Source organism: Ictalurus punctatus, chromosome 9, assembly GCF_001660625.3.
Source record: "Ictalurus punctatus breed USDA103 chromosome 9, Coco_2.0, whole genome shotgun sequence".
NCBI classification, from domain to species: Eukaryota; Metazoa; Chordata; class Actinopteri; order Siluriformes; family Ictaluridae; genus Ictalurus; species Ictalurus punctatus.
The window spans coordinates 18,438,515-18,454,878 of record NC_030424.2 but is presented as its reverse complement, the minus strand read 5'-3'; the positions used below and the strand labels follow the sequence as shown (position 1 = coordinate 18,454,878).

The window sequence follows — 16,364 nt, the reverse complement described above, 5'->3', positions numbered from 1 at the left end:
TGTTCAGGTGATATTTGCTCACTATTTTTAAGGATTCCACTGTAGTGGAAAGAGTGGCTGAGGCATGAGGGGCTACCCGTGATTATTTATCCCTTCTTCCGTATCCTAGACTGATTACTGCTGCAATTACTGTAGCGATTACCATTGTCCTTTGAACTGTACTGTTCTACTGAATGAAAAAACTGTTCATGAATGAATAACAATGTGCTATGAACGGTGAACTAACAGTGTGCTTAATATATAATTAACAGGCCCAGAGTGATATGGAGGCTCGTGTAGCTCAGGTGGCATCTGAGTTGCGGCGACTTCAGGAAGCTGAGGGCAGAGTGAACAACGCGTTAGAGGGCAGATCAGGCAGTGGTGCAGACAGAATGGTCCAGTTGCAGGATCAGCTGACTGTGCTGACCCAGCAGAGGCTTCAACATCTGGAAACGACTCAGGTCCTACAGCTTGAGATGCAGGTACAGGGTCCTACTCACTTTTCCGCTTATATCTCTCAAGATTTCTGAGCTTGTTATTCATTTCTAATAATGAAATGAAATCATTCTTCTGAGGTGTAGTTTAATTAGTGTTTTGTCTTTATTTTGATATATTTGTTGGCTTTCTATTAGAACCGTCTCTTGGGCTCTGCTCTGGATGCTGTAACAGCACGTACCATCCCACCCTCACAATCCACACTTCATACAGACTCGGGTGTAACCCTGCCAGAGTCTGTACACAGGCCAGGGTTTAGCAGGCTTCATGTTGTGGAAAATGCTTCTACCAGAAATTCAGGCCCTACAGGTAGGATTGTAGGAATTCCTTTAGAAAAGGCCATCTAGAATGTTAGTAATGTCAAGTATTATAACTTTTAGAGTTTATTAATTTTCACAACATGCAAAATTGCTTGCTTTGTCTTGCTTTTTCACTCTTTTTACTGTCTTTCCCCCCCATCTAGTAGCCCATGAGCAAAGCAGGGAGACTCGGAGAGGAGGTGGGAAAAGTCCGCTAGAGATGCCGGCACCACGTAATGTCATCCCCAAACCCACCCACTGGAATCGTGCAGCCTACAGCAAACAGGACAGGACACACAAACCTGCACAGACAAAACACAGTGGGTTTGACTTACTTACACTGCACACTTTAAAGTATGTATGGAGAGGTAGAGAATGGAAGTGAAGACATTACATTTCATATCTGCATGATTAATTGTAGCAGATGTGTGTCTCATGCATAAGTTTATCTTCTTGACAGTTATTTTATGTCACGACTGTAATAACTTCATTTTCTATGAGTAACATAGGTTGTAACATGATGTAGGACAGGGGTTGAGAACCTGTGGCTCACAAGACATATATGGCTCTTTCAGTGATTGCCTATGGCTCAGCGGCAGGGGAAAAATAAATAAAAACAATCACGAATCATGAAAGCTAGTGTGTCAATTCAATTAAAACTCTAGATATTTTTTAAATATTATATAATTTATAATCAGTTCCCATTTGTCATGTATACACCAACCAATCAGGATGTGGCACAACAAGCTCAAATTTCATTAGTACAGATAATAATAATAATAAAACCTAGATAAAACGTGTATATATATATATATAACACGTATATATAATATATATATATATATATATATATATATATATATATATATATATATATATATATATATATAATATATGTATTATATATATATATATATATATATATATATATATATATATATATATATATATATATATATATATATAACAAAAAATATGTTAAATTTTCTCTGTCTCTTTAAAGAAAAAAATCATAACTATTTTTTTTTGTGTGTGGCTTTTATGGTTCTGCCAGCTGAAAAGGTTCCTGACCTCTGATATAGGAACTACCTGTAGTGCCATATTCTGCAGAAAAGCCATTCACTCTGAAACCACTTGATGGCAGTAGCATCATCTCCAAATTCTGCTCCACGAATAAGTGAACGTAAATAATGGAGGACTGAACAATTGAATTTTTAATTTGTTTTACTGTATATTTTTGAGTATGCATAGATAACAATGATTCATAACATATGCATGTATGAATTTCAATATGTTCAGGACTGTCTCTGTTATGTAAGTGAAAAAATACACCATGTGTGTTAAGTTATCTAAGATAAATAATATGTTTATTTCAGGATATTTATGAGATAAACCATAAATAACACACACAATCCAGCGATTCCTTTTATGATTCATTATTGTTGTTTATGCTTCCCTGAGCACATGGTTCTCAAATAAGTGAGAACACATTTGAATCATTTTGTATTTTGGTTAAGATGCAATAATATGATTTAAAACCTATTCTGCATTAGTCCCCAACACTTATGCTTGTGGCCTCCTAAAGCAGTAATGCAGAATTGAAAATCATGTTGTTTAATTCCTTACAAATTGTTCATTAACCCTTTACTGCATGCTGTTAATTTATCAATTATCTCCATTTTTTTCATAGGCAATGATAGAAAACGACTATCTTTCTATGTAATTGGAAAAAGTGGGCTTTTTTGTTGATGTAAATGTAATAATTTATTCAGTAGAGGGTTAACCCAAAACAATTGGCTCATTTATACAGCACGTAGATATGGAACAGATCTTTTTGATTGAAGGTACATGGCTGTGTCTTCTGAAATAAACCTAATTAAGGGTAAAACATTTGTTTTCAACAAGGGCTGCTGAGCAGCTGTGTAAATACGGACAGTTGGTGCAGTTCGTCTCAGTCATGCTGCCTTGTTTTCATGACAAGTTATTTTCAAAAACCTGGAGTGTTTGCTCGAGAAGCTTAGCAAGCTCAACATGTTACTGCAGGCTGACGCTGGATATACACTTTCAGTTGTTGGCTTCAAACAGACGCTAAAATTCAAGCCATATCAAACCTACATTTCTCAAGTACAATGCAGAAAGAGGCTGGTGAAAGATTTGGGGCAGCATCACGGCCAAGCGTCCTTTTTAGCGGGCTGTCTTTCTTTCATCTGTTCATTAAGGCTTTCTTTCCTCTCTTTCTCTGTTTCCAGTATAGAGGTAATGAAGGTGCTAAATGCCCTGGGCACAAGTCATTGGCCGTGACTGAAAGCTTTCCCCCTGAATCTAATATGGCCCTGCTCTCTCTCATTCTGATATAGGATTACTGCTCTCTCTCTCTCTCGCTCTTTCTCTCTCTGTCTCTCTGTCTCTGCTTTCTGGATATGTGTAGAATGTACAGAGAGCTAACTGAACACAATTCAATAGATTATACTGTTATTACATTAAAACCCAGAAAAGGATGTTCACATGCTTGGATGTATTAGTCATATTTACTGTAGGCTGCTGTTGTGTAGCTTGTGAGGACTGTCTAGCCAACACATCTCAATTTGTGTGTTTTTTTTTTGTACCTGTCAAGGTTAGTTGAGAAATCCAGCTTAAGATGTCTGTTGCTAGTGACGCCATTTTGTCGCTGGTGTGCGCTGCCTGGTTGTCGTAGCAACCCTGCTATTTCTGCGGCTGGATTGCTCTCTCACCGTCCCCGGCTGTCAGACTGCTCTCTGTAAGGCAATGGGCTATTTTTAGTTCTGCTGCCTTTTGTTTCTCAAGCATCTCATCAAAACCCACATTAAATCTATGCTGGGTTATGAGAGCTGGGGTAAGCGTACAGCTGTCGGCGTACAGCTCAAAGATATTTAAATATCAAAGCATTTGGGAAAATATTCAGAGCTGTTTTAATTCTCGAAAACCATGAAGTGTGGATTCCAGTTTCTGTTAGCTTCTATGTAGTTTTACAAAAAACAAGCACAAACTCGTACGTACGTTTTCTAAAAACTATGATGCATAAAAATAGGCCAGGCCTGCTAATGAACGTTTTCTAGCTATAACTTAAGCAGACCTTATCATTGCCAGTCATTTGACTTGGATATGTGACACACAACCAGTGTACATGTTATTTATCTTGGCTGAAGCACAGTAGTATATTGGTCATATGATGAACTAAACCAGGATCTTTAAAAAAAAAAAAAAATAGTGACCTTAAATAAATATTAACCTGATCTAACACTGATGCTGGTAGTAGATCTAGATCTCGGTTATTATATGTGGATATTGTAGAAGTTCTGTCTGAGCCGAGTTCATAATCATTAATGTGAGTGATGGATGGATTAGTCATAAAGTCTGGGTTAAAATATATCACCTTTTAACATATCTCTGCTTCACAGGATTTGCCCTTATGAAGGATGTGAGGCCTGGATATAGTGGGAGCTGAAAGAAGAAGGTCCATATTTAGACGAAATAAAGTTACATTATCTAAGAGAGAGACTTTTGTCTTTCCTAATTAGCTACTTTGGCTTATATCTCTGCCTCATTCTGTGAACGCAAACATGTGCTGATATGTGTCTTGTTTCTAAGCCCACAGAATGTTTTAACAATTGCCTCATTATTTTGTGATTTACTTCTGATAGTCAGTGACAACAGTGTACAAATAGCAAAGACTTTAGATATTTTTAAATAGAAGGGTTTATCCTTACCAGTCCCATATGTAGTGGGATGAATAGTAGGGAACATCTTGGTCTTTTTTTCCCAGCTGCCATGTCACCCAGAGGGGCTTGTCTACTTTCCACTGAGATGCCCTTTGTGGAATAAATGGCAGACTTTATTATTAGCCTGTTCTCTTACCTGCCAAGACCTCTAGCAATGCCACTATGCCCTGGGGGAGCAAGTGCCGTGCCGTGCCGTGCATCACACCATAGTGAAGCACAAAACGGCTTTTGAGCTCCTCAGGACGTTCATGCACAGCGTGCTACATGAGCCGTGGTAGAGTCTGTGCCTATTAGATTGCTGTGCCTGTTGTGGGTTTTGTTCTTTTTTTTTCGTAATGTGGTGAAGCTTTACACACCCTGCATCTTTCAGCTTTGTTTCCTCTAGTCCATTTTGCAGGCCGTTGTACTCTTGGTGGACTGCGGTATTCTTTCTAACCCTGTGGTCCTGCTATGAGCTGCCACCCCTTGGGGAGGTGCCAGTTTCGTGCTAATCGCTGGCTATTGTTTGCCTGTCTGTGTTTGGAATAATTGTAAAGGCAGTAGAAAAGACAGCCGTTTACTGTTGCTATGAGTTCACCACATTCCAGCTGATGTTTTGCAGCTGTAAACACAGTTTGAGTTTGTTCTCACCCAGCTGCTGGGAAATGGGGCTGGAATCTGTGCGCTAACAACAGCGACCATCACACGAAGATTACGGAGCCGAGGGACCAGAGGCTTGTCACAGTGTGAGAAGGAAACGACATTTAAGTTGTACGAAAGGATTGCTGCTATTTTTTTTTCTTTTACATTGATTTTACATTCTCATGAGAAAATCGAGATTACAATTACGAAAGTATTTGCTGCCATTACATGTTAGTCCAGGCAATTTCAGCATAAAACATGCAGTGAGAAATGAATCCTATTGTTGCATGTAACATTATCTAATAAGGGGTCATTGTTGTTGTTGTTTTTTTTTTGTTGTTTTTTTTAAACGGTCATGTCCATAAAACATTTGTTTTAAGAATCACTTCGCCTTTGTTAGAAGACCAGTAGCGTGACCTATTCCACATTGTTAAACTATGTTCGTCATGAAGTTTCCAGGCCTCTGGTTTCCTTTCTGTTTTTTTCCTCGTCTGGCCTCACTGATTGTCAAACGCTGATGTGTGGTGGAAGAGCCTGGCGTGATGATGTTGTTCTTGTAGGAGGAGTCCCCCTTTAAGGTGACTTTTTAACCTTGAGGAAATGATCACACTCTAGATCTCCTTGGGAGCCAGGGTAATGTTTTTGGAGGAGCGAGAAATCCTTTTCCCATATATTTATATAGCTTTGTTTTCTTTTGTCTGCATTCAGTGCTGCAGGGGAACATTCCTCTATCAAATCTCTTAGGGCTCTAATGGGCTTTGGACATTGACCAGAGTTATATTTTGCTCTCCCTTGACAAACATCTGAGTGATGAAGTTTTTGTTCACTTCAGAGACTTTTATTTCCCATTTACAGTCACATATTGGCTGGCTGTAAAAATAAAAACTTCACTAGCATTCTCACAAATATCACATTTAGAAGGTTGTTTAAAACGTTATTGACACACATTTTATGAATGCTAGAGCCAGTGATTACTAGAAATTTAGCATTTTTGTTTGGAATACAAATCTGGAATGAATCACTGTGTGTGTGTGTGCTCGGACTGAGTAAAATGCTGAGTGAGGCAGGTGCGTGCTTCTCAGGCTGATTGAGCCACTGTCGTTTTTTTTCCTTCCTCCTCTCTGCAGGAAATGGCAGGCTGCAGGAACAGATCTCTAACAACCAGAAATCTACAAGACACCCAGCACAGTCTGATGGAGTAAGGCGAGTTGCCATAGCAACAATCAATGATAGCCAACCAGAGTATTCAAGGTATTGTCAAACCTTTAAAAAAAATCACACTGCTTGGTCTGTTATGTTGCATTATGTACTGTATGAGAACACATGCACTGACGGTTCTTATATAACACAGAAGATATTTCCATTTCTCAACATATTCCTCTGATTTCAAGACAACATATTGCACTGTTTAATGTTTGTAGTCAGTGTTGTTAAATTTTGTTTCTCTATACTCCTCTAAGAGTGTGCTTATACCAAAACCACATACTACTTCACTCACCTAATTGGCCGGTATTGATCATAAATCCAGCTTTTGACTTTTTTCACCACTTTCACTTTATTTAGACAATTATGAAGTGATTTGTAATTTGTATCTGTGTAATATGTATATGTGTTTAATGTTTGATACTAAATTGATATAGGTAGCATACAAGACTGGGGGGGGGGAAAGGGGATTTAGAGAGACAAGTCATTCTAGACTATAAATAAGTACAATGTGTGTGCTTGTGTCTGAACTACAGCCTTGTCAGGGTGACATGATATCCATTCCTTTTCATACATGATCATTTATGACATGAGCTCAGGAAAACAATATAATAAATGAGCAGGAAATAAACCGTGGCCTACAATACTGTTGCTCCCAAAGAAAGCATGTCTATACACTTGTGTATGTATGTATGTATGTGTGTGTGTGTGTGTATGTATGTGTGTGTGTGTGTGTATGTATATATATATATATATATATATATATATATATATATATATATATATATAATGTATATGTGTGTGTATATATATGTATGCATGCGTGTGTGTGTGTATATATATACTCTGTAGAGGAAATGTGAGTGATGCTGTAGTCATTCTGCGATCAGCAATCCTGGGTAGATTTTGTGTGCTCAGCATGATATTGAGTGTGCTGTTGATGGTAATGTACTGCACAAGCAGGTTGTTGGATATGCCTTTCAAATTGCAGTTATTATTTGAACAGTGATCTCTATTAGAGAGATCTCTGTGCAATTACTGTTTCATTAATAGTCTTAACCACAGTCATTTGTAAAAGTAAGGAAACGTTAGCACCCAACTGCCTCTGCTGAGCCTCAGCGAGACTGTGAAAGGTTAAATTCTTTCCAACACATTGTGGGGAAAAAAAGAAGAGAAAAGAATATAAGGGAAAGTCATACATATGCAGCTTACTGAGTAGTCTGTACTAGATACGCACATATAAGGAGCCCAAGGGAGGCAGTAACTCACAGAGCTGCTCCAGCAGCCTCTAGTCCCCATGGCAACGGCAGGCTGCCTCTATCAGCTCCATCTGAGAATAGGTAAAGTAAATCTGCATGCATTTGGCTGCCTGCCAGCGTCTCAAATGAAAGAGCACTTTGAACCACTGCCAGGCTTGGAGGAGGAGAGGGGCCTGTCAGGCCTGCTTAATGTTGGCAGTTTGTACTTGGCAAGGCTTGCCTTTCCCAGAATCCCTCAGTCTGGCAAGAATCCAGCTGCTTAGCGGAAGCTGAGAGTTAACCCCTACGACAGGCCTGGGGAAGGCAGAACACTGAAAACTTTCCGCTGTGTATGAGAGAGAGAGGCGGTGAGGCACAGTGTGATCTGTATGCATGAGAGCACTGCAGGGATAGCAGAGAATCTCTTGGGGAGAGAGAAGGAAAGCAAAATATCCTGCACTGTATTCACACAGAATCAAACGCTGCAGGTTACTGCAGTGAAAGTTTTGACTGGCTATTACAGGATCTTTTTTTTATCTTCTAAAATATCAATTTCTTTTCACAAATAATTCTTCTTTCATAGTTTTCTTTCTTTCGTTTGGGGAAAACATTGAAATGTTTAGCCTATTCCTTGACCCTAATATAGCAAAATGTGCAACCAGCAATTAATGTTCTGCAAAATTTTATTTTAATGACACATTTTAGTTATGGATTTAGTCCTGCGCAAGATTCCATGAAGTGTAGCTTGTGCAGCTTTACTGCCTAAGCCCTGGCATACCTTTATTTGCATTTATATAGTGACTTATTACAGTCCAGTAGAATTTCTGGTTCCATGTAGGCAGCTGTACATATAAGAAGAAAGTGAATATTTACTAAGCACTATACTATAATAACAGATAGAATGATAGAGATAAATAGATAGATGGATAGACAGATAAATAGATAGATAGATAGAAATGCATACATTTATTGATTGATCCCAAAAATATAAAAGAGTCCATATATTCTGGCTTAAAGGTATTCACAAAACAGTACCTAGCTGTGTTGAAAGATTGTGAGTTGATATTACATCCACTGTACTGGGAAATAGAGCGGTGGTATTTGCTGATGTAAGCACTTTTTTTTATCTCCTTCTTAAATCTTAAACTGAGTATTACTGAATTAAAAGGCAGACAGCTCGTGCTGATGTTTGTGTACTGTGTGTGTTTGGTGGGGGGGGGGGGGGGGGGGGCGGGGGCGGTGAAACCCCACAAACTGGTCTTATTTTCTAAGCGAAAAATTGGTCAATGTGTCGTGTGTTGCTGGGTCCATTCAGAAGATGTGTAGGGAGTGGTTGGAGCATGCGCGCTCGGACAGCAACAAGTGGCATGTGTCGATTCGGAACGGAGAAGGACTGCGGAACGTGGTGCTGACGTCACCGGCCCAGCCAGGTGGCATTCCGAGTGGAGCGCGCGGACGTGGAGGCACAATCAAAATTCCAACTCCGCACGCGAGGCAGAATGTGAAGCGCGCCTGGAGTCTCGGTCCCAAAATCGCGTTCTTCTGCAGAGCAAAGCTCCGACTGAGAGACTGCGTGAGAAAATATTTCCTCATTTCATTATAAAGACCGAAAACGACCGCATCGCGGATCCGAGAGGGAGGCATTCAACATGTCTTCTGCACAGGTCTCCTCGTCGAGGAGGCAATCGTGTTATCTCTGCGATTTGCCCCGCATGCCTTGGGCTATGATTTGGGATTTTACCGAGCCAGTATGCAGAGGCTGCGTGAATTACGAAGGCGCGGATCGGATCGAGTTTGTCATCGAGACCGCGCGGCACCTTAAGCGGGCTCATGGCTTCCAAGAGGGGAGATCCCCGGGACCAGCGCCGCCGCCCACGGTGAAAGCACAGGCAGCCATGGCGGCCAAGGAGACGGTGCAGCTGAACCATGTGGACGCCTCGTCTAAGCAGCAGCAGCAAGGGCTCGAGCGCTACTCTCTGAGCACGGAGAGATCGCGCTTCGATTACTCCGCCATCGGCGCTCATGCTGGACGCCTCCCGAACGGACTCGGAGGACCGAACGGATTTCCGAAATCAGACGACGGGCCTCCAGAGCTTAACCGCCAGAGCCCTAACTCTCGCCGAAGCCACGGCCTGGTCACGGTGCCCGGGCAAATGAACGTGCCGCCCAATCTACTCCCGCAGACCATGCTGAACGGCCCTCCATCAGCAGCGGGCATTGCGCAGCACAGCATGGCCGGCAGAGCTCCTCCAACAGCCAGCATGAGCACAGCTTTGTCCATGGCGTCGCAGGCGATGTCGGAGCAAGGTAAAAGACCCGGTTCCGTGTCCAGTACGGACCAAGACCGCGATCTGAAAGAGAAGCAGCGCAACGCGGAGGCTTTGGCCGAACTTAGCGAGAGTTTGCGGAACAGAGCTGAGGACTGGGCGAGCAAGCCTAAGATTGTAAGGGAGACTTTGATTACACTTTCGAACTGTACGCCCTTTGATGTAAGGTTCAAGAAAGACCATTCACTTTCGGGCAGAGTGTTTGCTTTCGACGCTGTGTCTAAGCCCGGGATGGACTACGAGCTGAAAATATTTGTTGAATACCCAAGCGGATCTGGTAACGTGTTTTCCAGCGCCTCCGGGGTGGCCAAACAAATGTATCAAGACTGCATGAAAGACTATGGCAGGGGGCTCTCTTCTGGGTTTAAGTATCTGGAATATGAGAAGAAGCACGGTTCCGGCGACTGGCGACTCCTGGGCGATTTGCTGCCGGAGACCGTGCGGTTCTTTAAGGAAGGACTTGGCGCCGAGATGCTGCCGCAAGCCTACATCGACGCCAGCTGTCCGCTGTTGCCTTCAGCGCTCGTGAACATGCCGCGCGCCATGCCGTCCGCCAGCGCGCTCAGACCGGGCATGCGCAAGCGCAAAGCGTCGCCTGAACCCGACTCGGCCGAGGGAGCGCTCAAGCTCAGCGATGAGCAGCAAAGGCAGCAATGGATAGCCAGTCAAAGCGAGGCGCTGAAGCTCACCATGGCGTCAGGCTCGTTCGTGGCCTCGCACGGTGGCCCTCCGCCCCTTGGGCCCGTACACTCGAGCCGAGCCACGCCGCCCGAATCGGCTCCGCAGAACGGACAGTCGCCCATGGCCGCGCTCATGTCGGTGGCAGACACGCTGGGCAACGCGCACTCTCCAAAAGACAGCAACTCCGTGCACTCCACCACGTCCACCAGACACAACAGCAGCAGTCCGGTATCACCCGCTTCCGTGTCGGGACAGAGGCGCTTGGCTTCCCGTAACGGAGAGTTAAACATGGCCGGGACACCCTCTCAGTCCGCATCCCATCAAAACATGGAGCAAGCGCACCCACAAAACATTCCTGATTCTCCCATGGCCAACAACGGACCGCTGTGTTGCACCATTTGTCACGAACGCTTAGAAGACACACACTTCGTGCAATGCCCCTCCGTTCCCAACCATAAGTTTTGCTTCCCATGTTCACGCGAGAGCATCAAAGCACAGGGGGCAACCGGCGAGGTGTATTGCCCCAGCGGAGAGAAATGCCCCCTGGTAGGTTCGAACGTGCCTTGGGCTTTCATGCAAGGCGAGATCGCGACCATTTTGGCCGGAGACGTTAAAGTGAAAAAGGAAAGGGACCCCTAAAATGATTATGCTTCCCGAATCAGAAACGTAAATCGAGTCAAGTATATTATATACATGTTGTGAATAACTGACAAAGTAGTCCTATGTACAGAGACCCCCTCTTTCCGTCATATATTTCAGTGTTTTGAAACAAAGGTACAGTGGGCAGTGTGATGTCATGGCTAATTTGAAGGAGGAGGCTGTTTGGACATGTTTGGTCGCGATGTATTTTGGTGGCAGTGTTAACGGTACGGTGGGGAAGCACTTTGCGCTCACGTTTTTATTTGGGCTCATGCACTTCTTTCAAGGTGATATCCCCCTCCCCCCACACCCCCTATATAAATCCGGATTGTTACCGGAGGTGTTTTGTCCTAGTTACCAACGTGAACAGGAAGGCGCGAGGCATGACTCGGTTTATAGACCGTTAGTGGGCATTTTTTTTTTTTTTTTGTCTTTTGGTCTCTTTATATTTTTGACGTACTTTACAAAAAAAACAACAAAAAAAACAACAATGTCTCACTTTCATCTCGTGTTCTGAAAGTACAAATATAGTTTCCTACGTGTTTTTCCATTCTCCTTCCTTTTGCTTTAAAGGTGCACGGATGCTTAAGAGTAGAGCAAAAATACTGTACATGAACTTAAATGCTCTGTTTGTTTATACATTTCTGTAGTAACAGAAGACTTGTAACGTGCCTTGGAGCTGAGTAAATTGTAATAAATTCATTGATATTAATATATTTGTCAAGTGTCCGTTTGTTCGGTTTGACTTTTTGTTTCCACACGCAGGGTTTATTTGCATTTTACACATCTCTTAAAACCGAGAATTGTAGTGGCAAGTGTGGCTCTGCTCTTTGGTAAAGCTACAAGTTATGCAGGAAAAATACCCTTCAATCATTACTGTTTTGTGTGTGTGATGTGGCTAATATTCAGTGCACATGAAAAAGTGCTATTTCATTTTAAATATTTTGTTTTGTTATATGTTGAGCTTTTTATAAACTTGCACGGCACGTGATTGTTCAAGAAGGACAGTTGTTTTATTAACTTTTTGACCTCGGAAGCTTAAAAAAAAAAAAAATCACTTTTTGATATAATGGGCAGTTACTAATTCAACTGTAATGAACAGAATGTAATTTGACACATTTGACATTTTCAGTCACCGTGACCTAAAAATGTACTTTTAATGCAATCAGCAGGACTTTGACAAAACTAGGTCTGTGCTGTTTAATTTTATTTTGAAAAATGTTGGGGTTTTTTTTTGCATCATGTTACAGCAATGCTAACAGTGCGAGTGTTCAAAAGCGACTTGCTTTAAAATCCTGCAATCATGCGTTTAGGAAGACTGGCATTCTCAGTGAGAGCCATCTAGTCTATTTACGTTGCAGTCGTGCTCTTGTGTTAGCGTGTATGTTTTCCCTGTCATGCTTGCAGCAACAAGTTTGAGTATTATAAGATGAATGTCAATCAGATCAATAGTGTTTAATGCATGAATTTCCTCCCTGTAACATTTGTAGGCTAATCTGTAGTACCCGTCAATGATGTTCTAGCCTATGCTGAAAATGACTGTTCGTGTATGTGTGGATGTTTGTGAAAGACAGTGAAGGAAAGTGCTTGCACATGCCTGAGATGCCCCCAGGGAAACATTCCTCATTTAGAATTCAGCTGGTGGTCACGTGAGCCGTCAGTTGTAATCTTGCATTGGCTGCCGATAGGAGGGAAACCAGTTGGTGCGTGGCTGTTGCCATGAGTCAAGCTAATGCTCTTTTTTTTTTTTCTTTTCTCCTTCCAGTGCCTTAGACAAATGGTTGGTAGCACAATTCCTTCATGGCAGTTAGGCATGAGCAGGCCTCCAGACACAATCACAAAGGGCTTTAAGGTCAGATAATAGTGTATATGCCAGGATATCTCGCTTACAGACTTCCCTGTAGAACCCTACTAAAGCTAAACATATCTTTTTATATAAAATTTATAGTCCTTATTTTTTACCAAACCCTAATAAAGCTACTTGTACCTTTTTATATGACCTGTATAGTCATTATTTTTTTGTTTGTTTGTTTGTTTGTTTGTTTGACCAAAGCCTGCTATGCAGTACTGGTTACTTATAAATCTTGAAGCAGCTGAAGCACTTATAAAATTCTAAAATATAAAATGGTATGGTAGTTTAATACACTAGAACAAGAACAAAAAAAAAAAGCCTCAATATTGATTAGTGGTAAATGTTGCACATTGTTCAGGTTGACAGTTTTCCTTTCAGTCGGAGTGCTGAATAAACTGTAATCTATCCATCTGTGACCTAAGCAGAGCTTTGTGTTATGAATTGAGCAAAAATTAATGGTGACTCATAAAGTTAAGTAACTGGATGAAAAAAAAAAAGAAGAAAAGCTGTGAAATGATGAAATGATTCCCCCCAACATCCCCCCTCAGTGGATAGCATGCAAATTAGTATGCACAGTGTACGAGATTGCATATGTCCCGATTACATGCGTTAATCCATACTGTAGTATTTTTCAGGTGACTCATTTGAAAATAGTTGATCATCATAACTTTAAAATATTTACAGCATAACATACAACATAAAAATTTAAGCAGCAAAAACACCCCCCCCCCCCCCCCCATATAATGCTTCAATCTTTATCCCTTTAGCGCTGTGCTTATGGAAAGTACAGTCGGGGATGTCATCTGGAGTGGTGCATTGCAGAGATGGGGCACCACCTGCTCTATTAGTTGGAACTAAGGTGTGGTGACTCGGTCAGATTGACTGCCTTCTATTGTCTGTATGTTGATTAGGATGCCAGTGACTGTAGCAACAGTATCCTGGGTTTCAATATCCTGCGCTTGCAGTATGCATCGTAAAGAGAAACACAAACATCTCCAACATACTCCACTCCTGAAATGGTGTTTGCGTAGTGTTTGCAATCTGCATGACTTTATGGAACTTAGTGTTTGTGCAACATTTGCATTCTAATATAGGTTCATTTGGGATTTCCAGGCATTAGCATGAGCCTTTGTGCATCACTTTTCATCACATTGTGGATTTTTCACCATGTAGCAGGCATCACTTGTAATTTTACACAGAGTGACCTAATGAGCATGCTGTCTGTTCTTGTCAGTACTTGTTGTGTCAGCAACTGTCATTGGGAATGACCATCAAAGGACTTGGAGGAGCTCTTGGAAGTCAGCACAGAGAGACAGTAGGCATCTCTGTCCTCTTCTTTCATTAAGCTGCATGTTATTTGTGTCGGCAGCACACTGATTACATGTGGCTAATCTTTAAATTGTTCCAGAATAGTTTACATAATAGCAAAACCCAGTTGGTTAGAGATTGGAATAAATGACTTTTCTAATCCTGTTCTTTCTCACCCAGCTTGGCTCTAGCCACTCAGTTTTCAGCTTGTTAGGTTTCTGGGTGCGTTGTGAAATCACTGCAGTCTGCTCCCCCTCCGCAGCCCAGGGAAGCCCCCTCCCTTCCCCCAACACACACACACACACACACACACATGCACTCCTCCCCTCTCTTTGTTCTCTCTCTCTCTCTCTCTCTCTCTCTCTCTGTCTCTCTCTCTCTCTCTCTCTCCCTTTCCCTCTCTCCCCCTTTCCTTCTCTCCTTCCTTCTATCCTATGAAGGAGAAGTTTCCAGGGGATAAAAATACAGCCACTCCAAAGGTTACTCTGCAATGCCATCGTGCACGGTTGCCTATGGTTACCAGCCTTGTTCACAACATCATTTATTCAGGAATGTGCAGACACAATGGGGGAGACCACAGTTCATGGTTAACCCTGCATGTGCCAGACCAAAAATTCTTTTCCTCCTAAGACTTGGCTTTTCTCCACCAATTTCTCTCTCTCTCTCATATATACATATATACACATATACTGTGTGTATGTATGTATGTATATATGTGCGTGTGTGTGTGTGTATATATGTGTATATGTGCGTGTGTGTATATATATATATATATATATATATATATATATATATATATATATATATATATATATATATATATAATGTCTTGTATTGTAGTAAAGCAGAATGATACAAAAACACTAAACAGCAAATACACCTTTCACTTTCAGTGCTTAAAATCTAACTCGTGCTAAGACACAATGCGATGTATTTGTATTTCAAAAGAACAAAATTGCCATGTAGTTGATATGAGTTAGTTTTGTTGTGCCAAAGAAATGTTTTCCTATTTCATTTACTTTTCTCTCTATGCACACACACGTTGTTTTTGTATGAGTTTTTCTGGAAAGGGTTATTCCCATTTTGTTTTCATTCAGTGTGCCTCTGAGCACAGCCATTTATAGACGGTGATGTCAGCACTATCTTTCGTAGCCCAGGGCCCCCTTGGCAGATAATGTATGCAATCTCAGATATTCCATTCCATCCCAGCAAATAAGCTGCCAGCTGCTGCAGGCGTGCTCTTCCTGCCTGCTTCTGCAGATATTAAAGCTGCAGAGACGAATTGATTTACTGTCTTACCCCCACCTCCTTCCTTTTTTTCCTTGTTTTTAGCTTCCCTTTGGGTACTGATAAGATGGATGGTATGATCCCTTCAGTTTGCTGCAAATCTAAATTTATAGCATTATGTAGAGAGTGGTTGTATTGTGTTGTTTATTGTAAAGCCACATTTATTTATTTCTACTTGCAGAAAATTGTATACAAATGTATGGTTAGTAATAAACTCTACGCGGCAGTGATTTTAAAGGGCAAAACGTGTGTTATATAACGCAATGTCAGCTCGTGAGACGGCTAATGACATCGGGTTGTTAAAAATAAGGAGGCGGGGTGGGGATTTTGGCTGTGTTCCAGTCCGATGTTTTTCATTACATGTGAAGGACTTCAATTTCTCCTGGAATTCCAATTTGCATTTCAAGGCCACTTCCCCCTTGAGCACCAGCCTGTTAGAGCTTCCTGTAGTTTCCCGCCAGACTTGGTTGGGGGTTGCGTCTTAGGGGGGCTCAGTGAAGGGGGAGTTGTTTTCGTGCACATGGAAACACCATGGTGACTCTATCCGTCCTGAAAAGCATCCTAGCTGGATTGTTCAAGGCTGGTTTCACTTGACTGGTCCGACCTATTGAACCGAGGACCGCCAGAATACCTGTCTGAGCACAGCGAAGCTTTGTATCAAATAATGCTCTCAGTCAGGATCTGAACCACCACTG

The 16,364-nt window shown here is 41.9% G+C and overlaps 2 protein-coding genes and 1 long non-coding RNA gene across 9 annotated transcripts in view; 2 read left to right on the top strand and 1 right to left on the bottom strand.

Annotated features, from left to right (window-relative positions):
* The window catches only part of kiaa0586 (KIAA0586 ortholog), a 95,652-nt gene that overhangs the window by 4,535 nt on the left and 74,753 nt on the right, over positions 1-16,364 (top strand). For 5 of the 6 annotated variants that reach the window (XR_001813555.3, XM_017475732.3, XM_017475730.3 and 2 more), the window contains exons 7-10: positions 252-461; positions 612-783; positions 938-1,093; positions 6,262-6,385. Coding sequence is in view for 5 of the 6 variants with exons in the window: in XM_017475732.3 (XP_017331221.1) it covers positions 252-461; positions 612-783; positions 938-1,093; positions 6,262-6,385 (662 nt within the window). In the remaining variant the exon portion in view is untranslated. The remainder of the gene's footprint in view (positions 1-251; positions 462-611; positions 784-937; positions 1,094-6,261; positions 6,386-16,364) is intronic. The other variant, XM_017475729.3, reaches the window with a different exon arrangement.
* LOC108269752 (uncharacterized) lies at positions 945-5,237 on the bottom strand. Of its 2 annotated transcripts, XR_001813556.3 has the most exons (4): positions 4,502-5,237; positions 4,168-4,235; positions 3,380-3,529; positions 945-1,075 (listed from the first exon to the last, which is right to left on the bottom strand). It is a non-coding gene; the product is annotated as an uncharacterized LOC108269752 (long non-coding RNA). The 2 variants fall into 2 exon arrangements; XR_006983065.2 differs by lacking the exon at positions 4,168-4,235.
* irf2bpl (interferon regulatory factor 2 binding protein-like) lies at positions 8,845-11,934 on the top strand. The gene has a single exon (XM_017475735.3). The coding sequence runs from the start codon at positions 9,225-9,227 to the stop codon at positions 11,220-11,222; it is 1,998 nt and encodes a 665-aa protein (XP_017331224.1). The 5' UTR covers positions 8,845-9,224; the 3' UTR covers positions 11,223-11,934.

What these genes read in the sequence shown, in the direction of transcription:
- irf2bpl (XM_017475735.3), top strand. Translation starts at nt 9,225, where the DNA reads ATGTCTTCTGCACAGGTCTCCTCGTCGAGGAGGCAATCGTGTTATCTC.